General features: G+C 40.9%; 1 protein-coding gene across 13 annotated transcripts in view; it reads left to right on the top strand.

Annotated features, from left to right (window-relative positions):
• The window catches only part of dock3 (dedicator of cytokinesis 3), a 229095-nt gene that overhangs the window by 123559 nt on the left and 86854 nt on the right, over window positions 1–18682 (top strand). For all 13 annotated transcript variants that reach the window (XR_008807959.1, XM_056260587.1, XM_056260585.1 and 10 more), the window contains 2 exons: window positions 12326–12474; window positions 18331–18415. Coding sequence is in view for 12 of the 13 variants with exons in the window: in XM_056260587.1 (XP_056116562.1) it covers window positions 12326–12474; window positions 18331–18415 (234 nt within the window). In the remaining variant the exon portion in view is untranslated. The remainder of the gene's footprint in view (window positions 1–12325; window positions 12475–18330; window positions 18416–18682) is intronic.

Genomic DNA, 18682 nt, shown 5'->3' with positions numbered 1-18682 from the left:
GTATACTATATATATATATATATATACACTCACCGGCCACTTTATTAGGTACCCCATGCTAGTAACGGGTTGGACCCCCTTTTGCCTTCAGAACTGCCTCAATTCTTCGTGGCATAGATTCAACAAGGTGCTGGAAGCATTCCTCAGGGAGTTTGGTCCATATTGACATGATGGCATCACACAGTTGCCGCAGATTTGTCGGCTGCACATCCATGATGCGAATCTCCCGTTCCACCACATCCCAAAGATGCTCTATTGGGTTGAGATCTGGTGACTGTGGAGGCCATTTTAGTACAGTGAACTCATTGTCATGTTCAAGAAACCAATTTGAAATGATTAGAGCTTTGTGACATGGTGGAAGTAGCCATCAGAGGATGGGTACATGGTGGCCATAAAGGGATGGACATGGTCAGAAACAATGCTCAGGTAGGCCGTGGCATTTAAACGATGCCCAATTGGCACTAAGGGGCCTAAAGTGTGCCAGGAAAACATCCCCCACACCATTACACCACCACCACCAGCCTGCACAGTGGTAACAAGGCATGATGGTTCCATGTTCTCATTCTGTTTACGCCAAATTCTGACTCTAACATCTGAATGTCTCAACAGAAATCGAGACTCATCAGACCAGGCAACATTTTTCCAGTCTTCAACTGTTCAATTTTGGTGAGCTCTTGCAAATTGTAGCCTCTTTTTCCTATTTGTAGTGGAGATGAGTGGTACCCGGTGGAGTCTTCTGCTGTTGTAGCCCATCCGCCTCAAGGTTGTGCGTGTTGTGGCTTCACAAATGCTTTGCTGCATACCTCGGTTGTAACGAGTGGTTATTTCAGTCACTGTTGCCCTTCTATCAGCTCGAACCAGTCTGGCCATTCTCCTCTGACCTCTGGCATCAACAAGGCATTTCCGCCCACAGAACTGCCGCTCACTGGATGTTTTTTCTTTTTCGGACCATTTTCTGTAAACCCTAGAGATGGTTGTGCGTGAAAATCCCAGTAGATTAGCAGTTTCTGAAATACTCAGACCAGCCCTTCTGGCACCAACAATCATGCCACGTTCAAAGTCACTCAAATCACCTTTCTTCCCCATACTGATGCTCGGTTTGAACTGCAGGAGATTGTCTTGACCATGTCTACATGCCTAAATGCACTGAGTTGCCGCCATGTGATTGGCTGCTTAGAAATTAAGTGTTAACGAGCAGTTGGACAGGTGTACCTAATAAAGTGGCCGGTGAGTGTATATATATATATATATACATACATATATTATATATATATATATATATATATACACACACTTTTGTTAGATCCGATTAATCACGATTAACCAGGGTGTCCCATGTGGTTGCTAGGGTGTTGTAGTTGGTTGCCAAGCTAACAAGGACCACAGTCTCTAGTGCGCCTCTTGAGTTCAGGGCAGTGAGGTTTTTCTGCACAGCTGACACTAGTTGGCCTCCGTTACACTCACCCCCCTAAACCTCACACCCATTCGGGTCACGGCACCAATGTAGCCCCTCCAGGTCCTACTCCGCTCAGAGCGGAACTCAAAGCGGCATCTCCGGCATGGGAGGCGAGCGCACTAACAAGGACCCTAAAGACCACAGTCTCTAGCGTCAGTCGCTAGTGGGCCTCTTGAGATCAGGGGAGTGAGGTTTACTCACACAGATCTTACTAGCTTGCCTCCGTTACAGTAGGATGTTGTAGTTGGTTGCTAGTGCTTTGCTATGTGATTGCCATGGTGTTTGGGGTTAGTTTAGAGGGTAGTATGAAATATTAGTAATTGTAATACTGATTTCCAAAGGCTTTTTTAATTTGACCATAACTTTAAAAAGAAGTACTGGTTCAAACGAATCACGTCAAAAGAATCAGATAGTGTTTGAGTTTAATCTGAATTTTTTGACAAACTCGCTTGGATGTTTTATGCAAAATCAATGTAAAAAAGTGCTGCATTTTAAATCAACTCGGTCACATGAGGCTTGTTGCAGGTCTCTGAACAGTTTGTGGCATGTTTTCTCTCTACGAAATCACCACAATACTGTCTGACCTTCCCATATGGTCTGTCATTTCCACCGCCCTTTGTTGACCCGGAGCAAAGACACACAAACACACACTGACTGACTGACAGTCCTGCTTGCCAGAGTGGAACTGCGAGGGAAGTGAGATTGCGTGCCCTGAGCAAAGGTCATGTCGGGCCATGAGAGGTTTGATGCTAGTGTGTTAGCCAGTTAGTGCACATACACACTAAGTCACACACTCTCGTATATCCACTGCATTATCTACCTAATACCTCCACAGCATACCTCCAACATTTTATGCTACTTTAGACTGTGTTAACATGATACTGCAGTATTAATAATCATCTCAAAGTGTTGAAGCTTTCCAGGCAGGACCCTGAAGTGTTAACTGTAAAAACAGTCATACTGTTTGGAAACTATTCAAACCTTTAACCCTGAAGTTAATGTAGCATTTCAGTCTCAGATGTTGCGGCTTTCCCATGAGTTGTACTTTAAATGAAGCATTCAGACAAGATAAACTGGCTTTTTCCTTAAAAAACTGTAATTAAAGTGAGAGTCCTGTTGTCATCAGTATTGTCATTTGGCCATTTACCGATTTGCCCACATTTTATAAGTTGCGTATTACCATTTTTCTTTACGCCTGCTAACATATCCTCATCTAGTAGTCTAAGATTGTCATTTACTATCTGTTTTCTTTCCCGTAACAAAACCTGAACGTCAAACGTGTGGTTAGAAAGAGCCCCTCTGTGTGGGGAGAGATGACTCGGCTAGCGCAGGTGAGCATTAGCATTAGCACCCGAAGGATCAGCAGTGATTGTACAGAGTGTGGGCGAAACAGTGTGAGTCACTCCATCACTGACTGAAGAGTCTCAAATGGAGGACACGGAAAGCTAATAAATGGCTTTTCATGGTTTACAAATTCATGTTTTGTGTGATATGTCCATTTCCTGTTAGATAAACATGTTAGATTTTTTCTCGTTTGTTTTTAACACTAGCTTCTTTTATACTTTCTATAAAATGACAGTTAGTCCACTGTAACCAATTCCATGCTGACTAGCATGTTATTTTGTTTTGTTTATTCTGCTGCTAAATGGTAACTCTGAGTATCTAGCAATGGTTAAATGCCACTAACCTGAAAAACTTTGATCCTGTTATTCTTTCTTGCTCAGAAGCGCTCATTGTATTCACCCAATTTCATTAAACTGAGATGAACTTGATAGTTTTCTCTTCTCCTGAAAGCAAATGGTCATAATGGGTCATTTAACCAGTTAAACAAACATGTCTTTAAGGGCGACCTATTATGCAAAATTCACTTTTACATGGTGTTTGAACATAAATGTGTGTCGGTAGTGTGTGTACACAACCACCCTATAATGGTAAAAATCCGGCCACTCTTTTTTTTAATCCCCATAAATCATAATAAGCAAGCCGTTTGCAGTTTGCAATGTCACATTGCACCAGCCCCGCCCACGAGTGCTGACAGATCTGCCCTATTAGCATAGACCCCGCCCTGAGTGAGCTGAACACAGTCCGCCATGTTTATCTCCTCGCCAGAGCATTTAACAGCAGCGTTCAAGTAAGAAATGCATTTTTATTAAAGATACTGAAGTTATTCAATCTAAAGCAGTGAGTGATTTTCTGTTTTACTTTTGTTGTTTGATTTATATTAACAGCATATTTAGCAGAAGGTACTGTATATTACGCTGCTTTTTATACAGATCTAATATACACATCAAGCGTAGCGTCAGTTCTGGCAGGTCACGTTAGTCAAGCTCACGTTAGTCAGCTGATCCACGTCTATCTATAGGAATACGACGCCTATCACTGTACACATATATAAGCTCCTTCAGTATTATCAGCAGCTCTCACGTTTCTCAGGAGCTAATTACCCTCCTCCATCCCCAGCTCCGCCTCTCGTCAGTCAGTATTTGGCATTCTGATTCCCCTCGAATCAGACTAAAATTCTCTACTTATGTTGTACATTGAAATTAATTCATAATATCTGCAATACATTCATGTTGGTTCTGTTCTGTTTACCCTAAGGGGGGTTATTGCTGCATGGATGCGCAGGGAGTTCTTGCCCAGAACAAAACCATACCGCCAATCCAAACTGTATGCTAATTGTCAACCGTATTTGACCGATAGTGGTCCTGACAGAAATGCAATTTCTTTACTTGCTGTTTACGTTCACAGACAGCATAAAATGTGCATTTAAAGATACATGCACATAGACAGCACGTTCTTCCACTCAAAACGGACATTTGCAACATGGTATAATACATTATTTGTGGGGTATTTTGAGCTGAAACTGCACAGAAACATTCTGGGGACACCTGAGACTTACATTACATCTAGTAAAAAGGGGCACAATAGGTCCCCTTTCATGAGAAACATATGTATACATATACAATGTTTTTTTTTTTTAAATAATTATTTGTGTGAATTATTTATATTTTTAAGTTTCACAAACAATTTTTTAAAGTCTTCATAGTTAAAAATTTGATTTATGTGAATTATTTTTGTGTTTTACATGCTATGCAAACATTTAGTAAGTTCCTCCCCAGTCCTGAATGACCCTTAATTGCAACTAAGCTGCAAAAGGGCTCTTATTTTGATGTCAGAAAGTCACATGACCCAGTTGTAACGCCTGTCAGAGGGGTTGTAGTCTGCCCAGGTGAAGTAAAAGACGGGAGGCGAGAAGGAAAACCCGAGGCACAGAACTGGTATTCGAACGAGTCTTTATGGTTAGTTCGCACAACCACACTCTTCACATACATGTAAAAGAGCGGACATAAAACAGGAAAAGAAACACTCTGATAAATACTACGAACAAAACAAAAGGGCAAAGACAAGTAAGTGTTGTATAACAGTCAGCGGTAAAGTGGCCATCTCTCTCTCCCAATCAAATTCTCTCCTTAATCTGAACACAAGAACAGCATGAATTCACTCAATAACAATCATGCAACATAGAAGTCGTCATCTTAAAACCACATCAACATTCATGTCATAAACTGCATTTAACATTAGGTGGCCATTACACCGTGTATTGGCACGTCACTGACTTCTGTTTAGTGTTTGTCAGATCGGTATGCTTAGTCATTATGAAATAAAATGGATTTTATTATTCCTTCCTACGGACCAGAAGAAGAATATACTATTATTCCAGGTGGTATCTGACTACACAATAAGAGTAAGATGTGTGAAAGCTTGCCAGACAGTGTGCTGTTCCTGGCTGTGTTGAACCTGCCATTCTGCATGTCCTTCTGGAGGATTCAAGCTTTAGAAGTGAGTGGCTAAAGTTGATTTTTAATAATCAAGCTGCTTGATCATGCACAGGAGTGAAACATTAATTTAAAATGGTTTCTTACGAATATTTTTCTACAAGATGTGGATGCATTGACAGAGAGCTGGACATGGTAAAATGTGTTTCAGACACCTTGCACTGTAGCTCAATTCGGTCTCTGTATTTAAAGCCTGTGAGTCATACAGTTGTGGAAAGTGTGATAAATACATGTTCTTCGCACGGCTCAGTGCTCAGTGGGTCCTCTTCCCACACACTCACAAACTGTTCTTCAGCTGTATTCCCTAAAGCACAGACCACAAATGGTGCTTTGCATGTGTGTCTCCATCTTAGCTCTTCGGCTAATTCATCCCAATACAAAAAGTAGTGGTACTGAATATTTGCTATATATATATAGCCTGGCTAACGCCAGACCCAATTCTCGTTGAGACTTGGGTCTGGGAACCACATGTTCATTTTCTCGTATTTGAGGCGTGGTTTACGAATGCCCAGAGCCGTTTATTGGGTGCTAAGAATGTCTATCAAATGCTCCTGTACGTAGCTCATAGCCAATCATTTCAATTATACCAGATGACGTATGTAGAGCGACAGAAATTAGACGAGGGAGACGACGATGGCCGATGGGTCAGAGATTTATGTGTAGCCTACACGATGGCGTGTATCTAACGGCCGTTTCACACCGCATGCGTGAGCGGCGCGTATTTTTTTGGCGTGCATGTTAATCAATGAGTGCATTCACACCGGGAGCAGTGCGTGAGCGTCGAGCAGGAGCGGCGCGTGAGCAGCAGTGAAGCGGGGGTTTCGAATCTGTTTTTTGCTGCATTGCTCACGCTAAATTAAGTGAAAGCACACTTTTGATGGACAAAAATAAATATGATTTCACACAAAAAGTGCCCAAAATGCACAGAATTAGCATGTCTAGTGAGTTTTAACAAGAACTTGAGTAGGCTAGGCAAATAAAAGAAAATAAAGACTCTAAAATATTTATAGAAGATTTAGGCTACCCGGTAAACACTTGTTTTTAATTATTCAGTTTGGGTGAAAGTTGTGTAATATATATATATATAAAAACTAAAGTAAACTAGCCAGAAATTATTATATATAAACGTTCTTTTAGTTCATGTAACGTTAACACACAGACAACTACAGGCTAGCACAACCCAAATCAAACCCGAGTGTGTGGTTTATTTGTGTTTTGTTTTTTATCCGCGGAGTTGCAGTCTTGTAAACATCGAAACGAAAGTATGACTGAAACTAAAAGATTGGAGCCATTTTCTGGGTTGATTTGTTGTATTACATTTAACTTATATGCGAATGTTGTACACCTCCCCATTACAAACTTTCAAAACTATCAATGTTATAAAATGACCAACTTCTAAAAACAAATGTATAGTTGTCTTTGTAAAGAATTACTCGCTTATATATAATGCCGAAGTCATATTTCAATGTCTTTGGAAAACAAGAAAAAACACAAAATGACTTAGGCAATTATGCTATGAGGCTAACGATATGTAGCTTTGGAGCCGCTGCTGTGACACTGTACAAACGCTTCCAGTGTGAATACTCTCGCGCGTCTACAGCTGCAGTGACGATAGTTATACGCTGACGCGCTGCTCAAATGCCGCTCACGCTTGCGGTGTGAAATCTGTGTGTGAAACGGCCATAAGGCTGCATCGAAAGGTAACTTCGCGTCTACTGCCATGTTTGATCCATAGGTATAAACAAACTGCAATCGGTGTGTCGCATAGACGCGTCATCGTCTTGCTGCTCCCTCCCCGTTCTGTGATTGGTTTCCTAAATGAGGCGAAAGTTTGGTCCATGGTATCCAGACTGCCTTTCAGCGTGAATAAAATCGCGCTGCGGGAAGGCAGCATGGGGAAACCCAGACTAATATATATATAGTGTCCAAAAATCATGGTATGATGATCACTGGCATTAGAGCAATAATATTTTTTTAAATAATATACACAGTGCTGTCAAATCGATTAATCGTGATTAATCGCATGTTACATCAAAGTTTGTACGTGTGTGTTTGTGTGTAATATATATAAAGAAGTGTGAAGTCCGCACACTGAAAAAGCAGCTTTTTCAGAGTGCGGACTTCACACTTCTTTTTTTCATTTGTATTACTCAGTTGTCCTGCACCTGCGCCCAATCTGGGTGTTTGGGATGTGCACACCAGTTGTGTATTTTTTAATATATATAAAGTCAATGGATTCTTGCAGGGTAAATTCTAGTTTGTAGGCGCTAACGTTGGGGCTTATTGGTTTTACCATTAAGCAGTCTCAAATGCATTATCCGTGGAAAACTACTAGAGATTTACTACTAAAACAGACTCACCAGTCGTGAGGTTTCTTTTCCAAACACAAAAGCTTTGTTGACGTTTGAAGTCTCTGTTTTGAATACCCTACTGAAATATCAATGTCAGTCCTTGAAGTACTCGTTAATTGACTAGGGACGCCATAAGTGGTGGAGGATCCGAATGGATTGTGAACTAGATTCAATCCATCTTTCAGAAAATGCAGAGGAGGCGAGGTTCTTGCTGTTGGGGTGTGGGGGAGGCTGTCAATCTGAGCTTTTATTTCAGTTAAAGCTTAAGGATTGATACAGGTCTCTCGACAGCCAACTTAAAACAATCATAATCGCATTAAACCGCAGCGGCTGATAAATCGTTTTTTCATTGGGGTAAATGGATTGCCATGATCGTGCGTTCTTGGAAGGAGTGAGAGCAAGAGCAGTGGAGGGTGGATGACCCCACACTGTGTACTAAAATCTACTTGAGCCAAGATCCCGAAATACCTTACGCGGCAGCCATGGGGAAAAGCTAAGCAGAAACATCATGTCTTTTTAAACTAGATCTCATGTATGAAATCCTTTGTAGAGGCCCAGAGGAGTGTGGGATACATATTTACATCTTTCATTAATTTGGTGCAACACATTCGGGTAAATGGAATTGCCTAAATCTCATTGGTCAAATTGAGTCCTATCATTGAGACACAGTCAGAAGTGTGATAAAGTGTTAGCCGATAAAGTGTTAGCCAGTACTGAAATGAGTCAATGGGTGACAGATTAGTCGAGTCTGACTGGATTGTTCATTTTGATATCAGTCAACATGATCGGATGTGTTTGGGTTGCTAAGATGAGTTTAGAGCAATGCAATGCTACTTTGCTCCTAAACCCATAATGCCTTAGTCTGAATTTTTCCACAGTAAACTGCGTAGTGAAAAGTTGTTTGAGTAGTTACAAAACAGTAACGGGTTATCAAAGCAGAGGATAATGGTAGCAATATAATCAGAAGCATCTTGAGACATTACATTTGACAGTAATTGTCTTTAAATTTATTGTTGAAGGCAGTACATTTGTTACAAAAGTGATGTTTTGACAGCTGTAGCTGAATTTGAGATGTAGCATCTTGTAGCAGAATGTTGTTAGGTTTCTAAAATGTATCCCCCTAGAACTTCACAAGCAGATTCGTTGATTGTTGGGTGACTAGATGAATAATCAACCATTAAAAACGTCCTTAAAAAGTACATCAATGCTCCTTAACTAGCCCAACCAACTTCAGCACTAGGGCTGGGCAAAAAAATCGATTTTTCGATTAATCGTTTTTTAAAATGTGGTCGATTCAAAATCGATTCTCAACGGCCACGAATCTATTTTTTCCATATTCAGGGCTCGCGGTGCTGCGCGTCTGCTCACTCTGCACAAGGCAAGCGTCAAGCGCTGCAGGCGTCGATACACACCAGAGACTATTTATATACACACTCGTGTTTAGGAGTCGGGACATGATTCACTTGCACAATCGGGCCAGCATTGCATCGTAACTAACGTTTATCATTTTCACGTCTTTTTTAAGTTTTACCAGTTTAAACATTCAAGCAATTTTAAACTATCCTGTGCTCGCGCACTCTCGCATGTTTTTCACTGCGTGCACATACAGCCTAAATCCGCCTCACAAACAGCTCGCCAGTAACAAAAGTTCTTTTTCGTGGATTATATCGCTTTAACAGTTAAAATCACGCAAAATGATGTCAAAACTCTGGTCTTGGTGAGTAACCTCGTAAAGACAGTCGGTTATGTCTTAAATAAGCATAAACGCGTGTGACAGACAGTATAATGAAACGGTAATGGATCCGTGCACTAGTTCTTAAAGTGAACGCAGCCATATGTGTCTGTCATTAATTTTGTTGTCAAAACAACATAATATAGCATTAATTGTAAGGAATCAGAATTAATAGCCTATGTATTTAATTCAGTCAGGACTAAAAGACTATCCAGTGTTATTTTACATTGGATTACTTTATTCAGTTTCTGTAGTATTTCTGACCTACCCAAAAACTTTTCTTTTTATGTCTCTTTATTTGTGTCTTTAGGCCTATTCTACTGTATTTATTTGTGCTACTTTTTTCAATTTAATTCAAAGATTGAAATCAAGCTTCCATGTGTTGCATAAACTCTTAACAAAAAAATTACCCCATTGTAAAAACAAACATTTAGGTGAGATCAATGTAATAGAAAATTGTCTAAAAAATTATAACTGATATTTAGACTGAGATTTGTATTACATCTATATTCATTATAGTCGAATCGAGAATCGAAATTGAATCGAGAATCGAAATCGAATCGAACTGTGAGCTTGTGAATTGAAATCGAATCGAATTTGAACATCTGAATCGATACCCAGCCCTTTTCAGCACTATATAGGTCCACCAGCTAGACCAGCACTAACCCGTATAAACCAGCTTGGATCAGTGTAGGAATCCATACTTGTCTAGCTAGCATGGGATGTTAGTTTCCCCACCAATGTCAGCCAACTTCATCAAAAATACAATGCTGTTCCTTCAGCCCCAAACTGGCACTAAGCGATATTCGAACAGGAAGTGGACTTGTGATCTTCAGCTGGTCATTGAGATTCTTCTCCAAAGAAACTTGCCATTAAGACTAGCAGGGAAGGAATCACACTGTTCTGCTTGCATCTGAGAGGAGTAATTAGCCACCATGAGTAGGGGGAAGCTATCAGTCCCTAGAGCCAGGAACAGTCAGGGGAAAAGGCTACATCTAGTACAGAAGTCCAAGTGAGTATAACAGGGAATTTGATGGACATGGCTTTTACATGAGAGTCTCCAAATCCCATCTGATTTCACCAATAACACACCGTGGAATGATATACTGACAGATACTTCATGCTATGTACATGTGGGTATCCAGGGGCACATTCTTGTGAAAGCTCTAGACAAACCTTCTTTGTTTGCAAGAGCACGTCAAACTCAAGTCCTGAGATGTTTCGGTGATGGAGGGCGCTGGAGACCGCACACACAGCCGGCACAGCATGTCGGTTTGACAGACGCACAGATCTGTTAGCTGCGTGTCTCCCCGAGGGCAGATGAGGGCGTCATTATCAACCATCATACACAAACTTGAAGAGGAAGCCTTGCAGTTTGGGACATGTGCTTAGATGATGCTCAGTGGTTGTTCCACGTCTTTGACTATCTGTGTCTTTGATTATCTACAGTACTGCAATTCCGACATCATTTGAAGGCAGCATAACACCATTCTCACTGGCGGTGATTTGTAGCAGGGTGACCTGAAGTCATTTATTTCAGTGACTCAAAAACAAAGGGGAGATAATTATGTACAAATGTGAATGCTGTTAGTGTGACTGTCCCTTAACCCTCTAGGCGCCACGGTCGAGTTTACTCGACAAGACGCGGCACTGAAAAAAAAGGCCGATTTTGTCAAATTGGGTGTCAAATTTCGTTCAACCTCCCCTCCACTGGATGGCAGACATGTCATACTTCATCCCCGAATCAAAAAAACGTCATGTTTCTATACAAAATGTTCGAGTTAGAGCGCATTGAATCAGTGCGATTAAAAGCGGAGCTAGTGTGCGAGTGAGCCATTTTATCAGATCCTCTCCGCAATCGCGGCGACAGTATTGTGGTGGAGAGTTTGTCTAATGCCACTGGGTATGTTAGACGAGGTCGAAGTATTCATAGGACAGTTACGAGGCAACGTGGAGGCAGGGTGAGGAGTCGCAATGACAATGACAGTAGTCCGAGCTGTGCACACTCGGCGCGCGCGCGAGGCAGATCTGGCCGCGCTGCTCGTGTCATCTCACTCATGATCTGTGCGAGTGAGTGTTTGAACTAAACAGGTCTTGTTTACTTGTGTTTGTATGTCATATGAATAAAATATATTTGCCCCATACATGGAATCAGAGTGCCTACTGTATTTAGTAAATGGAAAATCTCTACAGCAAAAGGCCAATCACTACATGCATTCGGTTTGTTTCTACCATTTATTAGTAATGATTTACACAGTTTGTTTACTACTTACTATATACCTGAGCATTCAGTATTGTGCAATATAGCATACAGAAGGTGATGGACATTTTGGGGGGAAAGAAGTGCTGCATTTTATCATTTAAACGTGACTTTTCATGAAAATTCTATAATCCAAGATTGCCACCACCATATGACGTCATAATATGCAAATTAGATGGGAAAATGTAATCCCTACATAAACTTTGGGTCATCCTTAATATTTCTCTACTTTACAGAAAGTCTCTATATTTTTTCACTTTTAAGACATAGCCTTTTGAAATTAAGATGTCAAAATCGAACGTTTTAGGAAAAAACCTCTGGCGCCTAAAGGGTTAAAGGCTAATTTACACTGCATCGACAGACCAACAGACAGGATCAGTGTGTTACTCCGTCAGCCTTTGATGCCGTTGGAATGCTAGATGAATATGGTCCAGTCTTTGAAGAACCAGTGAATTTCAAGTATAAAGGTGTTCTGTTGGACAATGTCAGGAAATATATATGTTTTATCTTAACCACAGTTTAAATTGCACTGTGCACAGTATGTAATTACTGATCGATCATTTACTGACACTATGGTATGTATAACACACAACTACTGTACATTTGCCTAGTCAAATTTGAGACTAGTTTGTCTTAAGTGGATGGATGAAATAAATATTTGGCTTTCTTGTTCATTTTTTTTCTCCACAGAAGCATAAAGTAGACCTATTTTACAAGCTCCGTCACGTGATGAACGAGTTGATTGATCTGAGGCGACAACTGCTTTCAGGCCACCTGACCCAGGATCAAGTCCGGGAAGTCAAACGCCACATCACTGTACGACTGGACTGGGGCAATGAGTGAGTTACTCTCTTTTACCTCCAAGAAAATGCCCTGCACAAATTCAAATTAAAAAACTTCTCTTAATCGTAAGGAAGAACCAGCAAGATTGCATTTAATGTGTTGTTAGCAATGTTAGCTATCATTTTAACTACCACCATTGGTCTAAATCTTTTGTACAAACCAGCAAAGATGCATTTAATGTGTTTTTAGCAATGTTAGCTATCATGCTAACTTCCACCATTGGTCTAACTCTTGCAGAAGAACCAGCAATGGTGCCTTTAATGTGCTGTTAGCAATGTTAGCTATCATAGCTAACCTCCACCATTGGTCTAACTCTTGTAAAATAACCAGCAAAGGTGCCATTAATGTGTTGTTAGCAATGTCAACTATCATGCTAACCTCCACCATTGATCTTGCAGAAGAACCAGTAAAGGTGCCTTTAAAGTGTTTTTAGCTATTGATTGATTGATTGATTGATTGATTGATTGATTGATTGATTGATTGATTGATTGTTTGATTGATTGATTGATTGATTGATTGATTGATTGATTGATTGATTGACTTTATTAATCCCACACTGGGGAAATTCCTGTGTTACAGCAGCTCCAGTAAAATATAAAAGTAAAATAGAATACAAATATAAGAATAGAACTGTATTTACGTAATAACCAACCTTATGTAAACAGACAATCTATAAACACAAATATACAAATAAATATGCTAATAAATAGAGGTAACATATTGCACAGTTGGAGGTGACACAAAGTAATAAATAGATAAGAAATATACATAATGCAAAATATTGTCCAGTGCTACTCAGCTACTCAGCCGCAGCTAACAGTGCTAGTTCAACAACAGCTAACAGTCCTACATTGTGATGTTGCATTAAAAAGTCTAACTGCTACTGGGATGAAGGACCTACGGAAGCGCTCCTTCTTGCACTGAGGGTGCAGCAGTCTGCCACTGAAGGAGCTGCTCAGGGAGCTCACAGTCTCGTGTAGGGGGTGAGTGGTGTTGCCCATAATAGATGCCAGCCTGGCTAAAATCCTCCTCTCCCCCACCTCCTCTATGGTGTCCAGAGGGCAAACCAGAACAGAGCTAGCCTTCATCACTAGTTTGTTGAGTCTTTTCCTATCCCTTTCTGTGCTCCCAGCTCCCCAACAGGCCACTGCATAAAAGATTGCAGACGCCACCACAGAGTCATAAAAAGTTCTTAACAGAGACCTGCACACTCCGAAGGAACTCAGCCTCCTCAGCAAATGGAGACGGCTTTGGCCCTTTTTGTACAGGACGTCTGTGTTTGTGGACCAGTCAAATTTCTTGTTAAGGTGAACACCCAGGTATTTGTAAGTCTCCACCCTCTCAATGTCGACACCCTGAATGTTCACCGGTGTAGTACCCGGTGGCCTCCGGCGAAAGTCAACCACCATCTCCTTTGTCTTGCTGGCGTTGATGTGAAGATGGTTTAACTCACACCAGTTGACAAAATCCCCGATGACCTCCCGGTACTCCTGGTCATTCTCCTCTGATACCCTCCCAACAATGGCAGTATCATCAGAGAACTTCTGCATGTGACAGCTGCTTGTGTTATGCCTGAAGTCCGCTGTGTACAGGGTGTAGAGAAAAGGAGCGAGCACTGTCCCCTGTGGTGCTCCTGTGCTGCTCATCACCACATCAGACACACAGTCCTGGAGCCTCACATACTGTGGTCTGTCAGTGAGGTAACCGATGATCCATGCAGACAGGTGGTGTTCAACACCAGCTCCCAATAGCTTCCCTCAGAGCAGCGATGGTTGAATTGTATTGAAAGCACTGGAGAAATAAAAAAACATGACCCTCACAGTGCTCCCAGTGTTCTCCAGATGTGACAGTGCTCTGTGTGAAAGATAGATGATGGCATCCTCCACCCCTATGCCTGTTTGGTAAGCGAACTGTAGGGGGTCCAATTCTGAGCTCACCATGGTTCTCAGGTGTCGTAATACAATCCTCTCCAAAGTTTTCATCAGGTGAGAAGTTAAGGCCACCGGTCTGAAGTGGCTGGGCTCCCTGGGATGTAAATTTTTTGGAACTGGAACAACACACGATGTCTTCCACAGGACTGGAACCCGCTCCAGACTGAGACTCAGGTTGAAGATGTACTGGATGACCTCACTGAGCTGATCTGCACAATCTTTAAGCACTCTGGAGCAGATTCCATCCGGCCCCGGTGCCTTTCTTGCCTTGATCTTTTTTAGCTCCTTCTTCACCTGATTAACTGTCAGAGAGAGACTGCTAGAGGGTGGTATATAAGCTCCCTGGAGAGAAGAATGGAAGGAGGAGCGTGAAACATCCATAAACGAGGAGTCAGTGTACAGTTGTGAAGTTGGGGGTGCTGATGTCTCTGAATCCCTAAGGGGGGATGAGTTGGTCCGCAGTGGCCAGAGAGGGAGAGATTGAGTCACCGACAGGTCTGAAGTCCGGTTGGAGGTGAGAGGAGAGGGGGTAGAATCAAATCTATTGAAAAAAATATTTAATTCATTTGCCTTGTCACAGTCACCAGAAACAAAGCCTTTGCCACTGACTTTTTTCTGACCAGAGATGGTTTTCAGACCCCTCCAAACCTCCCTTGTGTTGTTTTGTTGGAGGCGTGACTCTAAATTCTTCTATAACTGTCCTTTCCTTTCCTAATCTCCCATCTTAGCTGTTTTTGAACCCTACTCAACTCTTCTTTTTCCCCAGATTTAAAAAGTCTTTTCTACTCATTCAGTAGGGCTTTAAGTTCAGAAGTCACCCAAGGTTTGTTGTTGGAGAAACACCAAACCTTCTTCTTAGGTATGGTGTTCTCCACACAGAAATTAATGTAGTCAGTAACACAGTGAGTGAGAGTGTCAATGTCCTCCCCATGGGAATTACAGAGCATTTCCCAGTCTGTGGTCTCAAAGCAGTCTCTCAGTGCTTCACTGGCCTCCTCAGACCAGTCCCTCACATACCTAGTGGTGGGGGGCTGTTTACTCACCAAGGGTATGTAAGCAGACAGGAGATGGACCAGGTTGTGATCCGAGCGGCCCAGCGGAGGGAGGGGTGAAGAGCTATATGCCTCTTTAATGTTGGCATACAGTAGATCCAGTGTTTTATTGTCCCTTGTGTGGCATGTTAACAATCATGCTAACCTGCACCATTGGTCTTGCAGAAGAACCAGTGATGGTGTCTTTAATGTGTTGTTATCAATGTCAACTATCATGCGAACTTCCACCCTTGGTCTGAATCATGTGGATAAACCAGTCTCTTATATGTCAGACAAAATATGTCAGTTGATATTTTGAAATACATCCCATTAAACAAGTCCATGGGATTGTCATGCATTTGTTCCACCCTTCAAATTTGTTGATATTTATGTCCAGTCCTGGCATGCTTCACTCAATTGAGGAGTGTTTAAATAAGCTCTTGTGCGTCATGGAGATTTGCCAGCGCTTTTAATGTGTTAGAGGCCAAGGCCTCCTGAGCGTGGAGTCAACAGAGCTGAAACGCTAGAGATGGATTGCTGCGCCTTTCTCGTCACCCTAAAACAACTTGGCCCACCACAGCGAAGAAATGAGGATAACAGTAGCATATGTCATTCACTGCCTGGTTAAATGTGAATTACATTGAGATTTCGAATGCAAACACTGAGGCCAAACAAACCAACACAACATAAATTGACTTTTCACTGCAATGAAAGGCAGTCGTGTCTGTCCTTCAGATGCCGCCCCCATTTCTAACCTACACAGCTGTGCAATTCTTCACAGCTTTTGAGTTTTGAGTGTCAGTATTTACAGTTCTTGCATCATTATTTCATCTTTTTCAGAGATTTTCAAAAGTGTCCAATATCCATTTGCTGATACTGAAAATTGAGCTTTCAGTCAGCTACGAATGATATTTACAAAGAATATTAATAATAAAGGTACCATATAACAACACTTGTGTAAAAATAATTCATATATATTTTATAGTACATTGTATAACGTTTACTATAAAATATACTGTCAGATTTATTTAATGCACTGGTTTGTTCACCGTTTTTAGACTTCTTTCAAACACATTACAAATCTTAATTATTCCAAACTTTAAACCAGTAGTATATGGTTTGCACTGTTTTATTATGAAAGTAAAAAATATATATTCTTTGTGATCTTCATTATTGATGATGTGTAAAGCAAAATTCAATAATTTCATAATAAAAGCAATTATCTACCGTGTAAAAGCAGACTACTACATTACCAGACCTCCAAGACCAAAGTCATGGAGTTCACCTCTTATAGCGATGAAAGAAAGAGTTAATCTAAACCAACAATCTTTTAGAGGCCAGATGATCCAGGAATTGTGGTGTATCAGCATCTGAGTCCGGCCCACGTCGACCACTCATCCCTCGTCTTCAAGGTCACCTGAAGATTCACTTCTGTGATGAGGCTCTATGTGGTTCTGGGCTTTCAGCAGTTCATCGCTGCCAGGTCTTCAGATCAGCAAACTATATAATTGAGTAAAGGGGGTAAAATGGATTTGAGACGCGAGCACTTACCGATATGTTCTATAAATACTTGAAGCGTGAGTTGAAGAGCGTCTCGAGTGTTTTTCAAACAATCTAATAATGTTTTTCATTATGCCTTTCTAAGGTTATCAAATTTCTCTTGAAGTGATCTTGTATTTTTTGGCAAGTGTCACTGTTATATAGCCTACATTAAAGTATTTTGTGTAAGACTTCAAGAGAGTTAATTCAGCCTCAGTAACAAGACATTTATAAATCGAGCAACGTCTTGACGTGGCAAATTAGAGGCATTCACGCTGCAGTTGTGGAGTATATCAAGCTTGTCATTGCTAAAAACACTTAATTGTCACATAATAAGTTCATTACTGTCTGTTTATACAAAGTCATCAACAAATAGATTTATTTATGCTCTGATACAAGCCAATGATGTGAGATGTCTCTCTGGAGAGCTAATTTGCATTGAGATATTCAGAAAAGATGGAAATTTATACCCCTGTCTAGGCAGAGGCCTTGGGCGATGCTAATGCTAATGCTTTGATTGAGAGCACTACAACCAGAGCAAAATAAACACGAGCCTCCTAACAATGCCCTAGCAACCACCCAAACACCCTATAGCAACAGCTATCAATGAGCTGAGGACACTTTAACAGTGTGGCTAGTTAGCATTAGCATTACTTCTGTTTGACCATTTTCTTCTTAATTCATTAATGAATTAAAAACCACTTATCAAACACCTAGAACATCCAAAAATGTAAAAAGAAAAATAGTTTAGTGATAAAAACGTGTATTTCAACAAACTTTGGATATGACTATTCAGCTTCAACATTTCATGTGTTTAGATGCTAACCCACTTACTTATGCTAGTCTGTGGTTTAGGCTGCTAATGGGGTTTTATTTACATCTGAGAAGTTTTGGAGAAGCCCTGTTTATGTTATATTAGGATAATGTATGGCATGCCATCACTTTAGTTGTGTTATGAGGACAACACCTGTTTCCATAGATCTATAATAACGACAGCTGCACATAGCGCTAGCAGCTTTCTATGCATCTTAACCACTCAATCCTCCCAATATTAACAGCTCTTATTTGGCAAACCGGGAACGTAATGTTGAAAACTTGCCTAGAAATGTTCTCATGTCATGTTTTCCAATCTAGCGGCCATCACACCGCCGTGTTAGGTATTAGTGTAGCAATGTAGCGACTGATGGATATAAAAAGATACTGTATGGCTAAATGCCCGCCACAACAGGTGGACGCAACAGCTTGACAGATTTTCTGTTCTTTTATTATCCACAATATTATCCATTCTAAGAATTTCAGTCTCAAGTAATCTAGTTAATCTCCGTTCCTGTTCTTTTCCCGTGTTCAACAGACATTTAGGCTTAGATCTGGTTCCCAGGAAGGAGTTTGAAATGGTCGATGCGGACCAGATCAGCGTTTCAGATCTCTACAAAATGGTAAGTACTCGGACTGCATTCAGATGTGTGCATTTTCACCCCTGAAGCAGTAAATCGCTACAATATCCTCTGTTGGATGTTAAAACAACATTTAGTAGATGTTTCTGCAACATTTATGATTTCAAATGAATGCTAATCTCAGTGTTTTTGTTGCTTTGGATTACTGCAGGTTGTTCAAAATGAGTTTATTAGTTTGTGAGTCATCTGCATAGACAAGTGCAGAAATTAATGTTTTTAATGTATTCCTGCAACTGTTTTGCATATGTG

Source organism: Rhinichthys klamathensis, unplaced genomic scaffold (genome assembly GCF_029890125.1).
Source record: "Rhinichthys klamathensis goyatoka isolate OS25496 unplaced genomic scaffold, OSU_Roscu_1.1 h1tg000009l_1, whole genome shotgun sequence".
Lineage (NCBI taxonomy): Eukaryota > Metazoa > Chordata > Actinopteri > Cypriniformes > Leuciscidae > Rhinichthys > Rhinichthys klamathensis.
The sequence above is the reverse complement of the archived record's forward strand: the minus strand, read 5'-3'. Positions and strand labels throughout refer to the sequence as shown.